Below are 24,297 nucleotides of genomic sequence, written 5' to 3' on the forward strand. Positions count from 1 at the left end.
CTGCGCAGCTAAAGATTCTAAGCTATTTTGGTCCACGGTAAAATGGGACAGAAGAGGGATAGCTGCCCAACCACAAAACCATGTTCCTAAAAATAAATGGATTGAGTTTTTCGAGCCACAATATGCCCTGTTTAACGCAAGTTACTGATACCCCCCCCCCCCCTCCCAACTGTTTATTTTACACACAAATTATTTAACGAAAATGATGTTAGTATCGCTTTGGACTGTGTAACGGGGGGAAGAGCCCCGGGTATGGACGGTATTCCGGCAGATGTGTTTTTATCAGACCGGAACTCATGGTGCATATATTTTTCTTGGTTAGCGAATGCAGTGGCCATGGGAGGGGAAGTCCCTCCCTCTTGGAAGGGAGCTGAAATTATCCCCGTATTTAAAAAAGGCGATAAATCCCTTCCAAAAAATTATAGACCCATCAGTCTGATAGATACAGCACAGAAGCTGATGGGCCGACTAGTGCAGAATTAACTGCAAACATGGATAGAGGAAAATAACATCCCGTCGCCTTACCAAGCGGGGTTTCGCCCCCTGACTAGCTCTATAGACCAGGTTTTCTACTTCATTGCTATTTACTGGAGAAATGTAACCTTGAAAAACGGCACCCTATACGCCGTATTTGTGGACTTAAAAGCAGCCTTTGACCTAGTGCCAAGAGAAAAGCTGTGGAGGACTTTGGCTGAAATGGGTTTAAGTCCAGAACTTCTCACTCTTCTTGTGCGCCTGCATGAAAATAATTACGCCAAAATCAGGTGGGGAGCCCAGGGAGAAGTGACTGAGCCATTTCCTGTAGAACGGGGGGTGCGGCAAGGGTGTGTCCTGGCCCCAACATTATTTTCCATTTATATCAATGGCATTGTGGACTACTTGAAAAAATCGCCAAGTGATGCCCCAATCATAGCTGGCTCACATGTCCCCGTCCTTATGTTTGCGGATGACACGCTTATACTTTCATGCACACCGAGCGGTCTCCAAAAGGCTGTCAATGCATTTGGCGAATTCTGTGATAACCGGGGCCTTGAGCTGAACACAACCAAGACAAAATTTATGTGTTTGAACCGACAGTCCACATTCAAAGGTGTAATTACGTATAAGGGTACTCCCCTTGAGGAAGTAGAGGCTTTTTCCTATTTAGGAATAATCTTACAGGGCAATATGAAATGGAAATCACACATTAACACGGCAGTATTAAAGTTTAGCCAGCTCGCAGGCGCTGTTGCACTAAAACATAAAGCCTCGCTGACAAAACCTATAAACTGCGCCCTGGAAATTTACAACATGAAAGTCTTGAGCGCATGTTTGTACGGCTCTGAACTCTGGGGTTTTTCAAATTTGGTAGATTTGGTTGTAGCGGAAAACAGATTTCTCCGAGGGCTAGTAATGGTCCCGCAAAGCACACCTACAATCCCATTGAAGTTGGACCTTGGTAGGAAAAGCATCGAGGACATAGCCCGATTGCGACCATTGTTGTATTGGAGGCGCCTGATGGTAACCCCTGAGTTGGCCCACTATGCCGCAGCATTGTCAGATGTTCTTAAGTTTGACCGTTTTCACTGTATTGCATGGTTGAAAGATCTGCGGAGCCTACTGGTAAAGCTAAAACTAGATCATCTTTGGGGTAACAGGGATGTGGCTTGTTTTCCGACAAAAGCGAAATTGAAAGAAATATACTGGGAGATGGTGTATTCCACAATTTATTCCACTGGGCAATTAGCCAAACTGTCAGCCCGCTTTCTGGACATCAAAATGGTTCCATCCTGTGAAGCCTATTGGGACATAATTGAAAGCCCGCGTGACAGGAAGCTATATTTTCAATTTCGAGTTGGAACACTCCCAGTAAATGCTTTTAAGAAACATTGGATTCCACCGCGGGATGAGTACTGTTATTTCTGTAAAGACCAAATAGAGCATATTTCCCATTTGTTGTTTTGTTGCCCCTTATATGTTAACCCACGGCGCAGATGGCTACGTCCTGTTTGTCTAAATATTGGCACTCGTAGCCAATCGACTGCACTTAGAATATTAGAATCAGATTGTTCCCCGCTTTTTGCGATTGCTGTAGCAAAATTCCTTGGATGGGCATGGGTGATTCGCACTCGCACTTTGTTAGCTAATGTGATATAATGAAATATGGCTATCATGTCCACAGTGTTTTAACAAATTTTATGAATTAAGCAAGTATTTTTATCTGTATAGCATTTTCGACTGCCAATTGTTTAATAAGTATTTTAATGTGATCTTTTTAGATGAAGTATTTATTTGTATAGTAATTAGGGAGGTAATGCTTTTATGACAAATGTCGAATAAAGCTTTGAAATTGTATCTTGTTGGAAGTGAGTTCTGTGAGGGAAGTCACAGTGGACCCATATCCACTCATAAACCTCCTATAATATCTTCTTAAGCCAAGGAGGGCCGTGACTTGGGTCTGGGTCGTTAGAGCTTCCCAATCGAGAATGGTCTGGATTTTGGGCTGGAGGGGTTGGACTTGGCCTCCTTCTGCAAGGAGGCCCAAGCACACAACAGTTCCCTGCCCTATCTGGCACATGGATGCCTTGATAGTTCGGTCTGCAGCTTGCAGGGTCTGTAAAACATTCCCTAGTTGGACCAGGTGATCCTGCCAGAAAGCTAAACAAAGCAACATCACCAAGATAAGCTGCTCTAAAGCCTTCCAACCCAGCAAGGACTTAATTCAACAACCTTTGGAAGGTGGCAGAAGCATTCGTTAGACCAAAGGGCATCACAGTAAACTGGAAGTGCCCATCAGGTGTGGAGAATGCTGTCTTTTCTTTTGCTTCATCAACGAGGAGGAACCAACAGCTTATAAAGGTCCAGCACACTTGCTCCTAAGAATTAATCACAACTAAGTGTGTGCAGTTTCTTTTTTCATTAAATGATCTGATACTTGGCATCACTGCACCTATTGTAACCCACCTCCAATCACCACACAAAACAACCCACACTTCACCTGATGGCACTTAAAAGATCTCTGGCAAAGAGCCCCCTGGTGGGTGCCCGTTGGGCACTGAAGAGCCGGCCCGACGAGGCGCATGCCCAAATGATGAAGCATGACACCTTTCGGGGGGTGTGAGGGTGCTTGCTCTTATTGGAGCTCTTTTCTTTAACTTGTAACTCATGAATTCCTCTTGTCTGTTAGGAACTGCACACCCTTAGTTGTAGTCTTCTTTTTCTCCAGGGTCCATGACAGCTTGCCAGTACCCTGCAGTTAAGTCAAAGGTACTTAAGTATTTGGCAACCCCTAACTGATCGATCAGATCATCAGCCCTGGGGATGGGGTCTGCATCCGTCTTGGTGACAGCATTGAGGCCTCTGTAGTCCACACAAAACCTTATTTCTCTCTTTCCACCCTGTGGATTAGGTTTGGGGACTAGGACCACTGGGCTGGCCCAGGGACTCTCGGAAGGTTCAATGACCCCCCCAACTCCAGCATCTTGCTGACTTCAGCTTTGATGCTTTTATTGACTTAGTCAGACGTGATAGATTTTTGTTTTAACAGGCAATCTGTCTCCAGTGTCCAACCACATCATGGGTACAACACAGTGTCTGATCAGGGGACAAGTGCATACTGTTGCATAACCTGTCTGCAATCAGCCTGAGTAGACAACTCCATCTACTGACCCATCTCAGGGGCTTTGGGAGAGGTCAGGGAGAGGTTCACTCTCGGTCTCCTGACCCTCATCAGTAACCATGAACATGGTTACATCAGCCCTGTCACAATAGAGTTTGAGGCGGTTCACATGCATCACCCTTTTGGGGGACCTGATAGTGCCCAGGTCTACCAAGTAGTTGCCTCACTCTTTTTCTCTAGGATAGGGTAAGGGCCACTCATTTTGTCCTGGAGGACCCTTTGTGCCACTGACTCCAAAACCCACACCGGTTGTCCTGGTTGGAATTCTACTAGTGCAGTTTTTTGATCATACCAGAGCTTCTGGCTGGCCTCAAGGAGTCTGGATGTTTTCTGTATGTACTCTGCCATCCTGGAACGAAGTCCTAGTACATAGTCCATATCTTGCATTGGTAGATGATGGGGTCTCTCCCATTCTTCCTTCACGAGTGAGAGCGGTCCCCTTACAGGGTGGCCAAACAGAAGTTCAAAGGATTTAAACCCCACTCTCATCTGAGGCACCTCTCTGTAGGCAAAAAACAGACAAGACAACCTAACATCCCATCTCGTTTCAAGCTTTTCAGGGAGCCCCAATATCATGACTTCAATGTCTTGTTAAATCTCTCAACAAGGCCATTGGTTTGTGGGTGGTAAGGTGTTGTGAACTTGTAGATCACTCCACACTCATCCTACATGTGGTTTAAGTATGCAGACATGATGTTGGAACCTGACACTACCTCCTTAGGAAACCCAACCATGGTGAAGACTCCAAGGAGGGCCTTGGCTACCACATGGGCTGTATTAGTCTATGGGGAATAGCTTCAGGATTCCTAGTAGTGTGATACACTACTACTAGTACGAACTTGTTTCCTGAGGCTGTGGGAGGTTCAAGTAGACCCAGTATATCCACACCTACCCTCTCAGAGGGTACCCTAACTACAGGTAATGGAATTAAGTTGGCCTTTGGGTGCATTCCTGTCTTCCCACTGACTTGACAGGTGACTCAGGAGCTTACAAACTCCTTCACTTTTTCAGACATCTGGGTCCAATAGAAGTGGTTTACCGATATTTCCCAAGTTTTGGCCTGGTCCAGGTGTCCAGCTAGGGGGGTGTCATGTGCTACAGTGAGCGAAAACTCCCTATACAACTGAGGCACTATCACTTTCCTAGTGGTCCCAGGTTTGGGGTCTCTGGCCTCAGTGTACAGGAGTCCTTCCTCCCAGTATACCTTGTGGGAGCCACTGACATCTCCCAGCTCCTGTGCAGCAGCCTGCTGCCTCATGCCTTCAATAGTGGAGCAGTCCTGCTGCCCAAAGCACAGCTGTTCTCTAGATGGTCCGCTTGGTCCCAAGAGCTCTACCTCATAAGGTTCAAGCTCCATGGGCTCAATTCCCTCTTGGACTGACAAGTCCTCTCCCTGTGGAGGGGAGTTCTGGTCTTCTTTTATGTGGAAACCTCTTGGGAGGTTGGGCTATCATGTCAGGCTCCAATCCTCCTTTTTTACCCTGTGCTAGGCATTGTGCTATTGTCTTCACACACGCACACTATCTCAGGGATTTGCAGCATGGCTGCATGTCTTTCCAGATAATTTCCAAGCAGATGGGCGACTGTGAGCTTTGGAGAGACCACCACCTATTTCAGGCCAGGAACTCGTCCCAACAATCTAATATCACCATAGCCATTGCATGGTTAGTGGTGCCACTGACCGCATTGGTAACTGGATAGGTTTTACCAGTTAGGTATTGCTCTGGGGGGACCAGTGTATCTAACCATAGTAACACTGACACCTTTATCCCTCAGAGCTTCTATGTTAGTACCATTCACTAAGGGGTACTGCAGGTATTTCTTTAATCAGGGAGACAGACAGCCAAAGTGACTAACCCGCCCTCTCCTTCAGAAACTAAAACATCCTCAGTGTCAACCCTGATTTGCCCTTGGCGCACTATTGATCCCATCTGAAGATTTGCCATGCCAATAGAAACTAGTGGGGGACTAGGGGCTGGTTTGTTGGTACAGGCAGCATATCCAGTACAGTGTCCCTTCTTGTTACAGTGGAATGACAAGGCATTTGCAGTATCAAAATGTTTCCCCTTGTACCCACTTGTGGGCCAGGAAGAGTTCTTGGGCCCATTCCCCGTCCAGGATTTTGGTCCCCTTTTTCCCCTGGGAAGGCTTTGTGACCTTTTTCTTTTGGTCACCTCCAGTGGCTGTCTTGGTTACCCTTGCTTTGACCAGTGGTCCGCCTTCTTTCCCAATTCTTGGGGAGGAATTGAACTTAGGTCACCCAGATACTGATGCAATTTTCATTGATGCAGTTACTTAAAATGTGTTCCTTTATGAACAAATTATAAAGTCCTTCATAATTCTGCACTTTACTTCCAGTCAATCAGCCACCTAGTGTAGTTACTGTGTAGTCTACAAATTCCACCCAGGACTGACTCTGGGATTTCTGAGGCCCTCGCCCCTGATTCTGTACTTCTCAGTAGTGAGTCCATATCCCTCAATCAGGGTGCCCTTCATGAGTTCATAGACTCTGCTTCTGCCCCACTAAGGGTCAGAAGTCTGTCTCTGCACTTACCAGAGAACAGTTCCCAAAGGAGTACCCCCCCCCCCCCCCCACCCAGTGAGACTTCCTTACTTTTCGAGTTTCACAAGCCCTTTCAAAGGCTGAAAACCACTTGGTGATATCAGAACCAACCTCACATTTAGGGACAATCCCTATGGGGTTTTTGGGATCATAGGATCCTTCCTTTTCTTGATTTTTTAAGTTTTTAAATTGCTGCCACCATTGAAGTTTCCTAGGCCTATCTCTGCTCTCTGTTTTCTTAAGAGTTGCCAGGAGTGACACATTTATGTCTGGCACTAGCCTGCGGTTGGGGCTGACTACCTAACCAGAGTTAATCCCACCAACTTTTGCAGCCGTTCCTGTGGATCCTACGTCCAGCTTCACAGTGCCCCTTGCTAGCTAAAGCCAAGATGGCATAATCTTATGTCCCCTGTGCAGAGCTCCTGTGCTCGGTCCAATTATGTGGCTAGAGACATGAGCAGTCACTCCTCTGTGGCCACTTCAACTCCGTTCCGGGGGCAGACAAAAGAGGGCCATGTCCATGTGTCAGCTTAATATTTGCCTATGATAGGATAGGCCACTTTGAAGTTACAAAGCCCAAGTGGTCATCATGCCAGGGGAACAGAACACCTCCCTACACCCAAAGCCTTTGTCTTCACTCCAGCTGCATGTTTACATCTCATTAAGGGGGCTGTTCAGCTGCCAGGTGATGTTCATGCAAATAAACCTCAAGAGGCTTTAGTAGTACAGGTATTATATATGGATTACATTTTTAGTTTTCCTTCTTAACGTTATTTTCTAGCATTTCTGGAGGCATTCTGAATGTATTTTTTTCCCTTGTAGCTGTATTGGTTTTATTTTTGTTGCTCCCCAATGGATATCCCACTACGAGGCCAAATCGAAATGTAACACCATTTTGTAGAGTCAATAATACTGGAACTGAACAAGAATTAGTCGGTCCATCAGGCTCGTATGGTTTCACAGAGTGCTGCTTGTGTTTCGCTGTCTATGGTTCTAATGCAGCGGTGAGCTTGACTTCTGCCTTACCACGCTATTGTCGCAGTTTCCTGATATAAATCTGCTTGTGCGTCCTTTGCCGTCGCAGCCTCTGTGCTGTGAAATGATGCGGGTTCCTTTGCTGCAAGATGCCTACTTGAGCTTTTTTTGGCTAATACCAGATGCTCCTTTGACTTAATGATTTTTGGCTTCTAATGCAGCACCTCTGGCACTATCGCCTAAGGCATCTGTTAGGAGCGCTGGTGCAGACTATCGGCGTAGCCTGGATTTTGATTTTCAGGCCTGGGGTCTTAGTGGTTACAGGCTCCCTCCTGGGCCCTGCCACCATTCTTGATGTGGATGTTGTAGACACTTCGGAAATGACATCCTCCACTACGGATTCCTCTTGGATTGCTGCATTGGCATTTTGTGGAATAGCTTTCTTTTTTGTAGTATTCATGTTTCTCAATTGGTAGTTTTTATGAACTCTGAATCTGTTTGTGCTCTTAAACTTTTCTTATGAAACGCAAGGTTTTTTACACAAAATTAGTGCTAGTGCTATTTTTTACGTAGTCTTATCCCCCGAACACCGGGAGGATGTGCTACAGGGATTGTCTGGTTTACATTTTAGTTTTCCTTTTTAACCTAGCATATTTTTAAAATGATGATTTGCATATGTTTTTCTCTAACACGAGAATATGCCTCTCTCATTCATTTTTGCTAGAATATGTTGTTCTCTAGTCTGCACTGTAAGTTCCTGGGACACACATTCTAGAACGTGGTATCCTTGCTTTATTATGTGCTTTAAGGCCATGCCTTCTTTTTCCCTGACTAAGAAAGGATGTTATGCTTCTTCTCTAGCAGAATGCAACATGACCAGTGTTTTATTATTTAAACCGCGTCCTTTTTGATTTCGGTGGGATGTACTTCACCCCAGGATTATCACAGGTGCTGTGGCCGAGTTGCACCTCCGCATGCCCCAATATTCATCTCAAGAATGAAGACCGCTGCGCAAGCAGATATCTGCGCCGACTTAACACTGAGACGGAGTGTGTTTGTTAATGAGTTGATGCTGGTTCCCTGAGACATTATACCAAGGTGTATGGGATTAGAGCATTCCAACAGGTTTTGGTAAAAGGCTACTCCCAAAATGCTGTCACTAAAGATGGGGTGTTAATGATATATAGGAGTAACATTAGGAACAATTAACATGGTTGAATTGTTTGTTTTTCACCATTCTAGTAATGTTAATAACAATGATGTTTCATCTGTCTAATATTCGCAGTTCATGTTTTATTTACAAAGATTAGATCTTTTCAACAAACATTTGAAAATTTACAATTTTTTTTATTTGACACCTTTGGCATGCAAAAGTGACAACCCGAAGGGTTAGATCGGTTTCCACAAATTCCTTGGGAATATGAGTGGCCATGTTCGGGGTTGCTGACAGCATTTATAACTCTGGAGGTTTAGGCGTTCAGATGTGATAGGAATATAACACCTCCCTACACCCAAGGCCTTTGGCTCAGCTCTAGTTGCAAGTTCTGACCTCATGAAAGGGGGCTGTTCAGCTGCTTGTTAAAGTTTGTGCAAGTGGGCCTCCAGAGGCTTTAGGCAGGGAAAAGGTAACTTTATATAGTATATTTTCCAAAATAATATAAATCTGACTTCACCAGTGAATTTGGTTTGTAATAAATATTATGAAAGTCTAAAAATGACATTTGTAGTAATTTCCTAACCGGAGATAACATTATTAATTTAAATTTTGAATCTTAATGTTTAAAGCCCCGAAAAATCTATTTGCCAATCGCTAGTACAGTCATATGTTATCAAGTTGAGCTATATTTAGGACCTGCTCGCCAGTTTTGGTGAGTTGACAAAGACGCCTTTAAATCTCGTTTTTATCCTGTCACATATGCTCCGTTTTCAAAGGCAGAGTTCAGAAATCATTTTACAATTACTTTTCCTTCTCGGACTGCAGAGCTCCAAGATTTTGTAAAGTGAACTGTCTGATCTGCTGTGCAAAGTGTGAAATGAAAGGCTGCAGGTTATCCGGTTTTTCCCAATGAATTTAAATAGCTAATAAGTCAACTCTACAAAAATTTAAAAATATATTTCAGTAGTTGTGAAAGCCCATTTTTTATACTTGTGTGATGAAAAAAATATTTTAATAGGATGAACCAAATCAGAACACTTTACTCGGTGATGTGCAAGTGATAAATGTTTTCTGAAACCCAGGTTCTAAAGATTGTTAATACACTATATAGTTTTATCAGTAAAGCTGCAAAAGTAGTGTAAAGCTTTTTGGCAATTTCTTGGAAATTTGCTGTCTGTAAATGACATGCCTTAATATATTTACTAAAAGTATGCGTTTAAACATGAACTGAGAAACTATACTGCCCCTGTCCTGAATACAATGCTATTAGTAAACCGAGTGGCAAGTCAGTGATCATGTGATAGGGTATATGTGGGCCAGATTCCGATTACACATGAGCACACATGTAGTCTAATTAATCATACAAGATTTTTGTTTTATACAGTAGAAATGCTGAACTCTCATTTGAAGTTGCACTCATGTTAGAAAGAAGAAAAAGGCTACTCTGTAAAATAAAATAGTTGCAAGTGATCTCACAATTTGAGAACAGTTTATGGGTCAAGTACATTAGTTAGGTTGAGTAGGTTATTGAAGTTACTTGACATGAAGGTCTAGTAAAATGTTTATGATTTTTCAAGGCCTCTGCGTTCATATAGAACAGTTAACCCCTGCTACAATGAAAATTGCCTTTGGGGTTCATCACTGTAAGGACATGTAAAATCGACCTTTTAAATGTCCTGCATTTAGATATTGTGCACCCTGCCATGTGGGTAGTAGGGCCACCTTACGGATGACTTATTGATATTGAAAAGGAGGATTTTGGCTTGTCAAAACTGGTTTGACAGGTTGAATTTGTAGTTTTAGAACTATACAGGCAGGTCGCTAACGCAGACCTGTAATCATGTTTGTACTGTCACTATAGTGGGTGGCACAATGGGTGCAGCAGTCCAAGAGTGGCATTTAACTTACAGGCCCTGGGTACAATTTCCACCATATATTATGGACTTATAGGTAAGTTGTGTTTGCCAGTTCAGAGTTTAGCCAATTTTGACATGTTTTAGGGGTAAGAGCACATGCACTGGGGCATAGTTAGCGGCGTGCCAGTGCACAGAGCCAAACAAACTAGCAGCATCAGGACAAAAAACAAAGGTGATCATGCAAAAAGATGCATTTTCTTACACTATCACTCAATTTGAGCAATCTGACATAATCCAAGTTGAACCTAGTTTTGGAATTTTCGGCCTACGGTTGTCAGCAACGTGATTTTAACTTACTTGAACTTCCATCTGGTGAACTGAAATTTCTTACGGTTATTCTGTTTTCATTTTATTTTTTAAAATGCTCACTTCTGATATTGAGTAACGTATTCCACATGGAACATATTAGTAATATATATTTCTATATAACAAAATGTTTCACTTGATCAATGTGTGTCACTTTGCTTTGGAATGAAAACTTCGAACTACAGTTAATTTACTCAAGTAATAAAAGACCACTTAAATAACCAAAGTAACTCTTCTTTCATCAGAGCCTATGTTCGAAAACGACCCCAAGCAGTTGGAATTAAAGGCGCAATTCAGTCAAAGGGAGTCCCACTCTCCTTCAGCGTGGGATCAGTAGCAAATCAGGTATGGCTCGTGTATGGCTGTCAAATTCTCATTCTGTTTGTGTTACATTTCTTTATTTCTAGTCTACTAATATGTAACATTGCCTTCTCTTATCAGTGACATTTTATCACAGATGTAATCATTGCCCAAATAAAATAAAAACCAATGTGAGCTTGTGTGATAGGACCTTAATCCAGAAATATATTTGTTAATCCCACTAAAGGAATTTCCCAAACTGGTGCATTTATTGGACCATGGACGAGGTATTAGCATTGCCTGCTACACCGCCTTGCCCCCTGTCCTTTTGTGCCCTTTGACTAAGCACTCCTTCTCCCCTTGTTGGGGAAAGATCCAATATTTATACTCTGGAGTCTCAGCAAACCCGCTGAGAGAGTCCACAGAGCCAAGGGAGCCACTCACAGTAGACGTATGGTATAGCACCCCTTGACAAAGCACTCCCTCTCCCCTTTTTGGGGAAGCATCCAGTATGTAGGCCTCGGAGTCTCAGATACCCTTCTGAGAGAGTGCACTGCTTAAAGGGAGCCTCTCGCAACAGAGATAGGGGAATGATACCACTTCCCTGGAATCACAGCTTACTGGACTTTGGACGCAGCTTTGGCTTGTCTACTGGTTTTTGTCCCCGTCACCCTCTCCCTTCTTTTTCCATGCTGTGTCTCTCACCCTCCTCTCCTCTTCCCCATCTTCATTCTGTGTCTACTTCCCCTGCTCCTACCCCCTCCCCTGAATCTCTCCCTTTACCTGCTTTTTCCCTTAACGTATATGTCCTTTTTGTTTGTCTCGACCTTGCATGTAACTGTTACCATGCTCTAATAACTGTGTAACCTTTGTAACGAAGTAACCTGCAACTATGGTCTGATACTCGTGTAAAGAGCTCTGATACCTCCGGGTCTAGCCAGCGCTACATAAAACCTTTAAAATAAAATAAATAAAGCTGCAGACTTAATGCCAGAAGTATTCTTTCCATAGTAGTTTGCCCTCCCTCCCTCCAAGTTCTCTAATATTACCATTATTTCTCTGCCAGCATCTGTTCCAGGTAAACTGTTGGCATCTACTACGTCCAGGTTTGGCCCCTTGACAAGACCCTGGAGTTCTAGTAACAACATTGACTTTCTTCAGGTAGTGGCCCTTTCATGTGTCCTCTCCCCTAGGCAAGAGCCCCTTTTTCAGCACTGACTCCTTGCGGTTTCTTCGTTAAGCAATCAAGTTTCCAAGATCCCATCTCCATGTTCCACTTTTACGGTAGGTAAACAAGGCTAGAAATAAGAGCATGCAAAGAAAACATATGAACTGTATAAGATACACTCAGACTTTGGGATCTTCGCCTGCTACATACAGTTGACTCTCTTAAGGTCCTATGCCAGCGCAAACTGCCAAGACCCACACCTCTAGAAGGCTACTGAAAAACATATTCCTTTGGTTCTAATAACTGCTTTATTATAGGAGGATGGATATCTGATGCAAATGAGCTCATAATGTTGTGTATTTGACTTCTGGTATGCCTATGGTAATATTGCTCGATAGTGTCCCCCATGTTTGATAGTAAATCAAGAAAGCCCCTCTATACACTCATTGGTTGTGTGCTTAGGTCATCCAGTCCACATTTGATTCCGCATGCTTGTAGCTTAATTTTTAAGTTCATGAAGGGGAAATATAAAGTTCTACTGTATTGTATATTTCATACATTCACGTGCCTGAATAATTTCCTGTTAAAAAGCTGTGAATTCCTGGCAATTTTTTAAAAATGGTGAACGGTTTTAAAATGGCCAAAGGCCTCAACAACAGTGTTGGTTTAGTCGCACATCAACCTCCTTTGAAGCAACCCAAAGTTCAGCACCTAAAGTGGAAGTTCGAAGATCACCTACTACTCCTAGAGGCGCAATAGCTCCGATTTCTGTAGTAGGGGATCTCTGTGTACAGTCATAATCTAGTGAATAGGCCCTGCCCATGTGCGTGGACCCCGGAGCAATCAATAATAATCTCTTAAGCTGTCTTAATTGCAGTCCTACATAGACACTTAAGAGAAAATAAAGACAATAATGCAGCCTGTACCCACAAGGCTATACTGTCCAGTACTTCAGCTAGAAATGCCAAGGATATAACATCAAAAACACATTAAGCACAATCTGTCAAGTTTTACCCATAGAGAAACTTTCCTCCCCTCACCAAATCCTTGGAATGATAGAGAGGAAGGTAGGGACAGACAAGCCTCCATAGGCTGCCATTATGTGTCTGGAAAAGGGATACCGTGCCGTTAAGGAACTCTCTGGAGACCCTCGGTATCCCAGCATGCTCAGCCCCTTCCTTTTACTTTCAGTTCTTTTTTCTGGCTCCTGCTAGCAGGACCCTGGAGCATTGAGCTCTCCCTTTTTTTTGGGTTTTTTGTCTAAAAATTTAACTTTTAAAGTGTTAGAGTGTGTTTCACTCGACGGCTTTTTGCCTTTTCTCACTTTCCTGAAGTTTTTCTGGTGTTTGGAGTGCTCTTTTATCAAATATGCCTGCCTTATTTGATAAATGCCCTGAGTGCTCGAGGAAAAAGGCAAAATCAGATCCTCACAGGGTGTGCATCCTGTGTCTTCCTTCTTCTCATGTTCCTGAGGAATGTGATATCTGTCTGCAGTTCCCTAAAAGGACCCTGAAGGACCGGGAGAAGACCAGGCTCCAAGGCCTGGAACAGAGAAGGCAGCAAGGACAAGGTGGGTCTGGGCATGAAGTGGCTCCTTCCTCTGCCCGTGCGCAGGCTCTGGGGGGCTCCCCAGTAAAGAAAAGGCCAGAAAACTCCTCTGGTCTCTGTCGGCGTCGAAAGGAATGACCACAGTCTGTTCCCCGTCTCCCCAGGGCTCTGGGTCGAAGCGCCGTCGACGCCGAGGGGACTGGACTAACGTCCAGATCTCCGAGGTCGACGTCGAGGACTGACTCGTCGGCGAGCCATTATCGACGTCGAGATGGGTCAAGACACCGGTGCTCGCCGTCGAGGCGACAACGCCGGCCACCATCGACGCGTAAGTCAACGGCATCGAAACGAAGATCATCGTCAAGACGGAGGTCGTAGACGCCGAGGAGATATGTCGAAGCGACGGCCATCGACGCCAAGCAGACGCAAGGTGACGTTCATAGACGTCGAGGCGACGTTCATAGACGTCGAGGCGACATTCATAGACGTCGAGGCGACGTTCATAGACGTCGAGGCGACGTTCATAGACGTCGAGGCGGCGTTCGTCGACGTCGAGGCGGCGTTCGTCGACGTCGAGGCGGCGTTCGTCGACGTCGAGGCGGCGTTCGTCGACGTCGAGGCGGCGTTCGTCGACGTCGAGGCGGCGATCGTCGACGTCGAAGGGACGCTCCGAGTCAAGGAGGAAGCCTAGACGTTCTAGGACCAGGACGGAGTCTTCGGCTTCAGCGAGCACACGGTCGCGGCGGCGCCGTCGCTTGTCTATGAGGGGTAGGGCCTCAAGATCGCCCCCCTATGGACAGAAGAAGAAAAGGAGAGTTGGACAGTCCCCGGGCTCGGAGTACTCTCAAGTTTACTCACCCTCCAATCCGAGGTCTCCTACACCTCCTCCTTTGCCCGTGGGTCCTCCTCCGCGTACCCTGACTCCTCCACAACCTCCTACTCCAACACCGCCTCCGGTTCTCTTCCAGGGGATACTCATTAATAGTCATAAGCACTGAATTATCTCCGCCCATGAGCGGGAACCCGGAACAGATAACAATATACATATATATGTGTAAAAGGTCGGCGTCGCTACCTCTGTTGCCGTCGCCGCCTACAGGGCCTCTGCAACCTAGGCGTCCGGTTTGGCCTCCACAGTGCTCTCCTGTCCGCCCGCGGAACGTCCAAGGCCGCGGAGGCCGAGGTCTCGCTCATGGAGAGATAGGTCCAGCAGTCGCTGTCGCTCATCTACAAGGTCCAGACGGCGCCGTAGGAGGGACAGGTCTATATCCCACCACACGGATTCGTCCAGTGCCAAGGACTTCTCGCCGACACTGTCGGACTCCCCTCGGACGAGGGTGTCCCCGATCGACGACATTGTCTCCTTCCAGGAGGTGTTGCTGCGAGGTGCGGCGAAGCTGGGCATTACGCTCACGTTGCCCATGCCCTCGATGTCTGTCATCTTTGATACCCTGCACAAGAAACAGTTGTCTCGCCCCTTGTTGCCGTTGGTGCCTGGGCTGGTGGAACCCGCCATGGAGCTCTTCCTCACCCCAGCGGTTACGAAATTAGCGCCTTCCAGGCTGCATAAGAAGTATCGGGCCCCTCACTCGGATCCTGCGTTCCTTCGCTTGGACCCTGCGCCGGATTCAGTGATTGTGACTGCAGATAGGAAGCAACACGCCACCACCCCGTCATCGACAGTGCCTCCTGACAAGAAGAGCCGCTGGATGGATTCGGCAGGCAGGAAGGTCTGCGGGACAGCATCCACGTCTATGAAGGCCGCAAGTGCCTCGGCCCTGTTGGGACGTTATGATCGATTCCTTTGGGAGTCCCTTACACGGTTCGTGGAACTCCTTCCCCGGGAGAACAGGGAGGATTTCCAAGAAATCCTTAATAAAGGACTGATGGTCTCCAACCAGGTGATCAGTTCGGCTGCGGATTCCTCCCTCCTGGCAGCACATGGATACTGCCATGGTGTTAACCTGAGGCGCCATGCCTGGCTGCGTCTGAAGTCCTTGAAGCCCGAGGCACAGCAGAGGGTTGCCAATCTACCCTTCTCAGGTGAGACCCTCTTTGGAAAGCATGCGGACGAGGAAATGGCCCGCATGAAGGCGGAGACATTGACGGCCGTCGGCTTGGAGAAGCCGAAGGAACAGAAGAAGACCTTTCGCTCGTTCCAAAGGCGGTACGGGGCGCAAGGTAGAGGACAAGGGCGACAGGCTGGGCAGCAACAGCAGTGCCTGTTCCAAAAGCACCAGAGGGGCCGTGGTGGTCAGCAGGCCTCATCCGCGACCAAAGGCCCGGCTGGGTCTAGGCCCTGAGGTGATTCTTCCCCCTCATCTGTTACCTGCTCCGGTGGGGGGGAAGTATCCAACATTACCTGGCAGAGTGGAGAAACATTACTCAAGACAAGTGAATGCTGAATATTGTTTGCAATGGATACAGTCTTCGGTTCACCAGTCCGCTCCAGCAATTCCACCGGTTGCCTCGCAGTTCTGGCTGCGCGAGCTCCAGGCGGAGGCCGATACCCTGTTAAGAAAAAGGGCGATAGAAGACGTCCCTCTGTCTCAAAGGGAAAGGGCCTGTACTCGCGCTTCTTCCTAGTCCAGAAGAAGTTCAGACCCATTCTGGATTTGCGACAAGCAAACAAGTGGATTCGCAGGGAAAAGTTTTGAATGCTGTCTATGCACCAGATTTATCCTCGGCTGCAGAGAGGAGACTGGCTGTGTGCGATAGATCTGCAAGATGCGTACTTCCATGTGCCCATTGCACGGAAACATCGGAAGTTCCTGCGTTTCCTCGTCGGCGCCAATCACTATCAGTACACGGTACTACCGTTTGGACTGAAGTCTGCACCCAGGACTTTTTCGAAATGCATGGCTGTGGTAGCAGCGCACCTAAGAAAGAACAAGGTGTTTGTCTACCCGTACCTGGACGACTGGTTGATCAAGGCCTCCACCTTCCAGGAAGCACAGTTGCACTTCAACAGGGCGGCCGTCCTGTTGAACAGTCTGGGGTTGCACATAAATCTTTCCAAGTCTGTCTCGATTCCTGTGCAGTGCCTGCAGTACTTGGGAGCCTCCATCAATACGCTGTCGGCAAGCGTGTCTCCTTCGGAGGAGAGACGCTTATCCATCCTTCGGAAGGCTCAGGCTCTCATAGCTGCTCCATCTACAACAGTGAGGACGGTGTCTTCTCTACTGGGATCGATGGCCTCTTGTACCTTCCTCACTCCGCACGCGCGCCTACACATGAGGCCGCTACAGGAATGTTTGGAGGACCAGTGGAAAGGGTGTTGGGACGACCGGATTCAGTTGTCTCTTCACGCCCAACAATCCCTGAGATGGTGAGATGGTGGTGCTCGGCAGAGAATCTCCTCAGGGGGGTTCATTTCCACAAGGACATCCCGACTCAGACTATCGTGACGGCTGCGTCTCTCCTGGGCTTGGGAGCGCATTCAGACCATCTACAGATCCAGGGAACGTGGTCTCCGGCGGAGTCCACGTATCACATCAATTTCCTGGAACTCCGAGCTGTTCACTTGGCACAGAAGGCCTTTCATCCGTCCTTCCAGACCAACTCCTTGCTTGTGCAGACGGACAATACGACTACGATGTATTACCTCAACAAGCAGGGGGGCTCCAGATAGCGCACACTGTCACTGGAGGCGCAGGCGATCTGGCACTGGCTTCTAGCCAGAGGACTGACGATACCGGCAACTCATCTTCCAGGTGTGCAGAATGTTCAGGCGGATACCCTCAGCAGGTTGCTTCAAGAAAACCACGAGTGGGTCATAAACGACGAAGTGCTCGACGACATCTTCGCCATGTGGGGCACTCCAGACGTGGATCTGTTCGCCACCACCGGAAACAGCAAATGCCGAGACTTCGCCTCGAGGTGGTTCACGGACCTGCTTCACCGGTCAATCCTGCCTCATCGGCGGCTGCCGTGTCGGCCGGACCTTCTCACGAAGTTCGGGGGGCAGATGGTGCACCCCAACCTCTCATCGTTTAGTTTGGCGGCATGGCTCCTGAGATAGTGCAATATGGCCACCTTAATCTTCCTGAGGATTGCATGGACATATTGAAGGAGGCTAAGAGGCCATCTACAAGGACCTCTTATGCTTACAAATGGAAGAGATTCTGCATCTGGTGCATGTCTAAGAACTATGATCCAACGACCTGCAAGGAGGATGTTATCCTTCCGTACCTTCTGCATCTAGCTCAGTCTGGCCTTAATTTCCATTCCATTAAGGTTCATCTGGCTGCATTGACTGCTTACAGAAAATGCCCTTCACAGACATCCTTCTTCCAGATTCCTGTGATTAAGGATTTTTTGGAAGGGTTGAAGGTGTTCCCTCCGGTTCAGCTTCCTCCGCCTTCATGGGAGTTGAATTTGGTGCTGTTCAGGCTGATGAAGGAACCCTATGAGCCTATTCATAAGGCTTCACTGCAGCACCTGTCTTGGAAGGCGGCGTTCCTCGTGCCCATTACATCGGCCCGCAGGGTGAGTGAAATTCAGGCATTGTGTTGCCATGAACCTTATACTGTATTTCATGCTGCTAAGGTTGTTATGCGTACTCACCCCAAGTTCCTTCCCAAGGTGATTTCTGATTTTCCTGTTAATCAGACTATAATTTTACCAAAATTTTTCCAGAATCCCTCCACTCCAGCGGAACAGTCTCTGCATTCTCTGGATGTCAGAAGGGTGTTGAAATTATATCTGGATAAGACCAAGGATATTCGTAGGTCCGACCAGCTGTTTGTCAACTATGGGTCGGTTAGGACTGGTCTGGCTACTTCGAAACAGTCCATCTCTAGGTGGATTGTGTCATGTATCCAGCTCTGTTATCAGAAAGCGAATAAGACCTTAGGGGGTAAGCCTAAGGCTCATTCTACCAGGGGCAAAGCAGCTACAACAGCTTTGCTTAGAAATGTTCCCATTGCAGAGATCTGCAGGGCGGCCACTTGGAAGTCGGTCCACACCTTTGCTAAGCACTACTGTCTGGACTCGGATGCCAGAGCAGATGCTCAGGTTGGGCAGGCTTCACTGCGGAATCTGTTCGCACAATAGTGGTGTTGTCTTTATTTCTCCACCGCCGGTGTGTTTTGGATGGGCTTGCCATTCTATTCACTAGATTATGACGATACACAGAGATCCCCTACTACAGAAGTAGCAGTTTCTTACCTGTAACTCCAGTTCTGTAGTAGGGGTATCTGTTAGTCATAAGCGCCCGCCCTCCTCCCCGGTGGAGAAAATGGTACTGTGATGTATGCTACAGGCTTTGCTTTATGCACCTTCAAAAAGAACTGAAAGTAAAAGGAAGGGGCTGAGCATGCTGGGATACCGAGGGTCGCCAGTGAGTTCCTTAAAGGCACGGTATCCCTTTTCCAGACACATAATGGCAGCCTATGGAGGCTTGTCTGTCCCTACCTTCCTCTCTATCATTCCAAGGATTTGGTGAGGGGAGGAAAGTTTCTCTATGGGTGAAACTTGACAGATTGTGCTTAATGTGTTTTTGTTGTTATATCCTTGGCCTTTCTAGCTGAAGTACTGGACAGTGTAGCCTTGTAGGTACAGGCTGCATTATTGTCTTTAATTTTCTCTTAAGTGTCTATGCAGGACTGCAATTAAGACAGCTTAAGAGATTATTTTTGATTGCTCCGGGGTCAACGCACACGGGCGGGACTATTCACTAGATTATGACTGTAACAGAGATACCCCTACTACAGAACTGGAATTACAGGTAAGAAACTACCCCTTCTTCTGCATGTCATGTGTGTGGGAGTGTCCAAGAAGTGCTTTGCTCCGACTTATCTGTGACCTTATTCTGATAATTTCTTTGTCTTTTGTGGACTTGAACCAGACGCATCTTCAGCTTTCAACATACTGACAGTTGTTTTTACTGTAATTCTGTGGAAAATCTCCACTCTCTAGGCCGGAGGGACCCTTCCTTGTCACTGTCCTTATGAGTGATAAGAAACCGAGATCTCTCTTTTCAGATTCTACCTTTCTGTTGACGGAAGTAAATCTGCACCGATCAACATGAGCAGTGTATTTATTGCCTCAATCCTTTGCACAAGGATACACTCTGAAATATATGGAGATGCTTTGGCACTAAAGCTGCTGGAGGAAGAAATATCTCCCCTTCTACAGGGAATGTTCCCTCTTCTGGTGATGTTTCTGTAAAACGTGCATGACCAATCACTTCCATGAAGGGAGTGCAAGAAATGAAACATAGTTTCCAGACCTTCTTTGCCGTCGAAGTCTTCGGGTAAAAAATCTGGACTATGACATTCTGGATAGAGCCCAGTTCGATTTTAGGAATGCACAACATAGCACAGAAACGGCGCTGATAGTAGTTACTGAGGAAATTATAGATTATGGATGGACATCATGGATAAGGGTGGCAAGGCTGCTGTGGTCCTACTGGACCTATCCACAGCCTTCGGCAGGGTGCATCATTTGGTTCTGAGGCACCGGTTGGCCGAGATAGATTTTCGAATTTGCTATGCTCTTTTCTTGATGAAAGGGAGCAATGTGTTACTATGGGAGGTTTCTCCTCTAAGCCTTGCTCTTTACCCTGTGGAGGGTCTTCCATCAAGTCTCACGTTATTTAATAGTTATACATGGCTCTTCTTTTGAAACTCATAATGACGTTTGGATTTTTTACTGTCTCCTATGCTGATGATACCAAAATCGTAGTATATATCACTAAGAACATAGACATGGTGGCCTTGTGTTTTAAGAATTGAATGATTGTGATAGTCCACTGTATGAGCTGCCACGGTCTAAAACTAAATTCTGTAAAGACTGAGGTGCACCTTTTTGGACAGGCACTTCCTTTTGGAATAATTCTTGGTGGCCAAACTTTTCCGACCACAGTATCGAAAGTAAGGAACTTAAGAATAATTTTTTATTCCAACCTCACATTCAGAAAAGTCAAATTACGTCTTATTGTTACCTAATTTAAAAAACTTTAAAGAACATTCTTTACTTCTTACCACATTACTGCAGCAGCCAGGCACTATCCATCAAGACTGGACTATTGCAATGGCATATTTTATTTATTTATTTAATGCATTTTTATAAAAACGCGGACTTTACCCAAAGGTGTCAGAGCACTGTACAATAGAACCAGTTACGTTACATGAGAAAACTGTTACAGGAATGGAGCAAACAAAGGTAGCAGGCCATAGAGTCAAAACAGCGCAGGCAAAAGAAACACGCCATTGAACACAGAATGTACAAAGAAAAATATGAGTATATATGAAAAATGTACAATGACTAAAGAACTTCCTGGCGAAAAATAGTAGGCCATAGAATCAAAACAACGCAGGCAAAAGGAACACAATAACAAACACAGCAAGCACAGAATGTACAAACAAAAATATACATATATATGACAAATTTACAATGACTAAGGAACTTCCTGGCGGGGTCTGAGAAGGAGGGAATTAGTTCTGAAAGTGTCTATGGATTAGAAGCGATTTGAGGTCCGCTTTGGAGATCTGGAGGTGATGGCACGGAGCAAAGGAGGAAGTGAGTTCCAGATTCTCACCCCATTACCTGAGAACGATTGGGCCATCAGGTTTCCCTTTTGACGGAGGGGGGCTCAAGCAGGAACATTTCCGCATTCCGAGAAGGTCTTGAGCCTCCAGACAATTTCAGTTTATTTGCCAGATAGTGAGGGGAGGAAGAGTGCAAAGCTTTGTGGGTGATGCACGCCGTTTTGTAAATAGCTCTCGCCTCAATGGGAATCCATCGGAGAGAGGATAGGAGTGATGTGGTCACTTTGTTTGGACCCTGAAATGAAACGAGCTGCTGAATGGAGGACGGATTTGAGGGGGGAAGAGGTGAGATTTGGGAAGGCCAGTCAAAAGAGAATTACAATAATCCAGTCTAGAGAGAACTAGCGATTGGACCAAGTTATTTAGGGCATTCTCCGGGAAGAACAGACTAATCCCCCATAGAAGGCGTAGCTGATAACGTGCGCTCCTGGCAATGGAATTGATGTGAGATTAGGTTGAGTCTTTTGTAAAGTATGACACCTGGGATTTAGCGCAGTCCACAATTACGGGTTTACTGTTGAGTAAATTCAACTGATCCGTCCAGGATTGAACAGGAGGCGGGGAGAGAGAGCTAGATAAGAGGAGAAATTACGATTTGGAGGGATTGAGAATGAGTTGGTGAACTAACATCCAGTTGTGAGTAGAGTTGAGAGTAGAGTTGAGTAGTGCGAGATCATAAGAGGAAGACACCTTGAGGTAGATTTGGATGTCATCCGCATAGAGATGGTAGAGGATTTCAGATTTGCTTAGGAGGTTCCCTAATGGTTCCAGATAGAGATTAAACAAAGTGGGAGCAAGGATAGAACCTTGAGGGACGCCTTGACCAACCACCAATGGAGACGAGAGACTGTTCGCAATCTTGATCATTTGGGATCTGTCCGTGAGGAATGAGGCAAACCATTTGAGGACTGTGCCTTCCGAGCCCATTCTCTGTTGAAGAGTGTTGAGGAGGGTGTTGTGATTAACAGTATTAAAGGCTGCAGAGAGGTCAAGAAGGATCAGAAGGCACGATTTCCCCGAATCGAGAATATGCAGCGCATAGTCGATCACTCGCAGACTGGAACATGTCGATTATTGTCCATAATGTGTTGGGAAAGTTGTTTTGCAACGCATTTTTCTGTGATCTTTGAAAGAAAAGGGGATTGGTGATGGGGCGGAAGTTATTGAGGTCGTTTGCATCTGCAGAGGTTTTTTTTTTTAGAAAGGGGGTAACCTATCCTCTTTTGAGAACAACTGGGAGGCATCCTTGACTGAGGAAGAGATTGACAGCCTGGTCCAGTAGGAGAGTGTGTTGGTATAGAACTCAATGGCGATTCCATTAGGTATGGGGTCAGAAGAATGGTTGGAGGGTTTGGTTTCGAGGATGCATTTGAGGAGATCATCTTTCGAGATGTTGGCAAAGTTCGGCCAAGTAACTAACGATTTTCGCTCTTCAATGGGGGTGGGGTGGGATACTTGTTCCACCAGAGATTTTACCTTTTGATCTATGAATATAGCAAACTCAGTTGCTCTCTTTGAAGCATCCTCAGGCTTGATGGTTTGGGGAGAACAATTTAGATTTTTGATGAGGTCGAAAAGTTTTTTGGGTCTGTTTTTAGCTGAGTCGAGGAGGAAACTGAAATGTGATTTTTTTTTTTCCTGGAAGATGTGCTTGTGGTATTTAGATCTTGCTAAACGTAAAAGGGAGAGGTTGGAGGTGGATGGAGATTGTCTCCAATGCTTCTCCAAGATTCTAAGGTTTTTTTCTTTCGTCATAGAGCTTTTTTTTATTTTTTATGAAGCTTTATTCGGTTCAAATAGATGACCATAAAAGCACATACAACAACATGATAAAAAATAAATAATAAATACAATTGATACATAATTCGTAATCATCACATCGAATAAGGCGTAATTGTTTGTTAAAAAAGGCATATCTAATCGTTTAACCAAAGAAACAATTATATTTCTAAAAAATCATGCTTTTCCTAGCATTGATGCACCGATTTAAAAACGTTGTAGTATAAAAACAGATGTTAGCTGATTCCAAGTTAAAAATTAAATTCATAGCATATGCAACTGTTCGTACTCCGTACTTAATAAACAATGGTTTCAAGAAAACAATACGAAAGTAAGTATACAGTTTACAGAACAACAGGAAATGTACAGTGCTTTGAGTGTATACATTATCGCACATACAAGGCCCAGTTGGATGATTCTTGATGTTAGGATGGGCCACCAAACAGTGAGCCATTCCGAATCGGAGCCTGGTTAATACAAATTTATGGGAATTCCTAGTCACCATGGTTAAATACAAAGGAAAACCCATAACAGTGGTATATTTGTTATAGAAAATGACAGTGGACAAGGAACCGGCTGCGATTGCCCGCTTTCTCCCCATAAATTTCAGTAAGATATTTTTCATTTCAGATTTAGAGATCATAGAAGCGGCACCGGGATCATCTAAAAGATTAAGGTTAAAAATGGCCGAAAAACAGCCAACTACATATTTTAGCCAGGGAATGTTTTGATCATTATCCAGGCGTAAGCAATCTTCAACAATAGATCTATTAAATTGTTGTCATCCACTAGCCTAAAGGACCGCCAAGTCATCAAAGGCCTAAGGCCTAATAGATCAGTTAAGTGATTGACTGCAAGCTCTCGATGGATTAACTCAGTCGAGGCTGACTTGGGTAGACAGAGAAGCCTTTTTAAAAATACATTTTCCTCCAGTTGTAAATCAGTGGCGCTACTGTGACCCCAAACTCCTGCCCCATACAGAGCTATTGTAGCACATCTGGCCTGGTAGATTTTTAACATATCCCTTGAACGACGATCCCCTATCTTAGCAGCAAATCTGTAAATACTGTGGGCATTTTTTGCCATTTTGTTTCGAATATTAGTAAATTAATTTTTCCATTTCCTGTCGTTAGAAAAAGTAATACCTAAGTAACAACATTTTTCAACCTGTTGCACCTTCTCTCTATCTATGAAAAATGTCTTTAAAACTCTAGCTTTTGCTCCACAGGTCATTGTGTAAGTCTTCCCTTTGTTGATTACCAGCTTTCTATCTTTAATGAAGAGAGAAAAACAGTTCATTAATCGCTGTAATCCTACCGGGGTTCTTGATAATAAAACAGCATCATCGGCATATAAAAGCACCGGCACAGGTACA

At 45.5% G+C, this 24,297-nt stretch overlaps 1 protein-coding gene across 6 annotated transcripts in view; it reads left to right on the plus strand.

The window, feature by feature from the left end:
• The window catches only part of LOC144827727 (UAP56-interacting factor-like), a 523,921-nt gene that overhangs the window by 325,931 nt on the left and 173,693 nt on the right, over window positions 1–24,297 (plus strand). For 5 of the 6 annotated variants that reach the window (XM_078685931.1, XM_078685929.1, XM_078685932.1 and 2 more), the window contains exon 8: window positions 10,820–10,919. In XM_078685931.1, coding sequence (XP_078542057.1) covers window positions 10,820–10,919 — 100 coding nt within the window. Of the gene's footprint in view, window positions 1–10,819; window positions 10,920–11,940; window positions 12,050–24,297 lie in introns of those variants that run through there. The other variant, XM_078685933.1, reaches the window with a different exon arrangement.

This window comes from Lissotriton helveticus, chromosome 4_1 (assembly GCF_964261635.1).
Source record: "Lissotriton helveticus chromosome 4_1, aLisHel1.1, whole genome shotgun sequence".
NCBI classification, from domain to species: domain Eukaryota; kingdom Metazoa; phylum Chordata; class Amphibia; order Caudata; family Salamandridae; genus Lissotriton; species Lissotriton helveticus.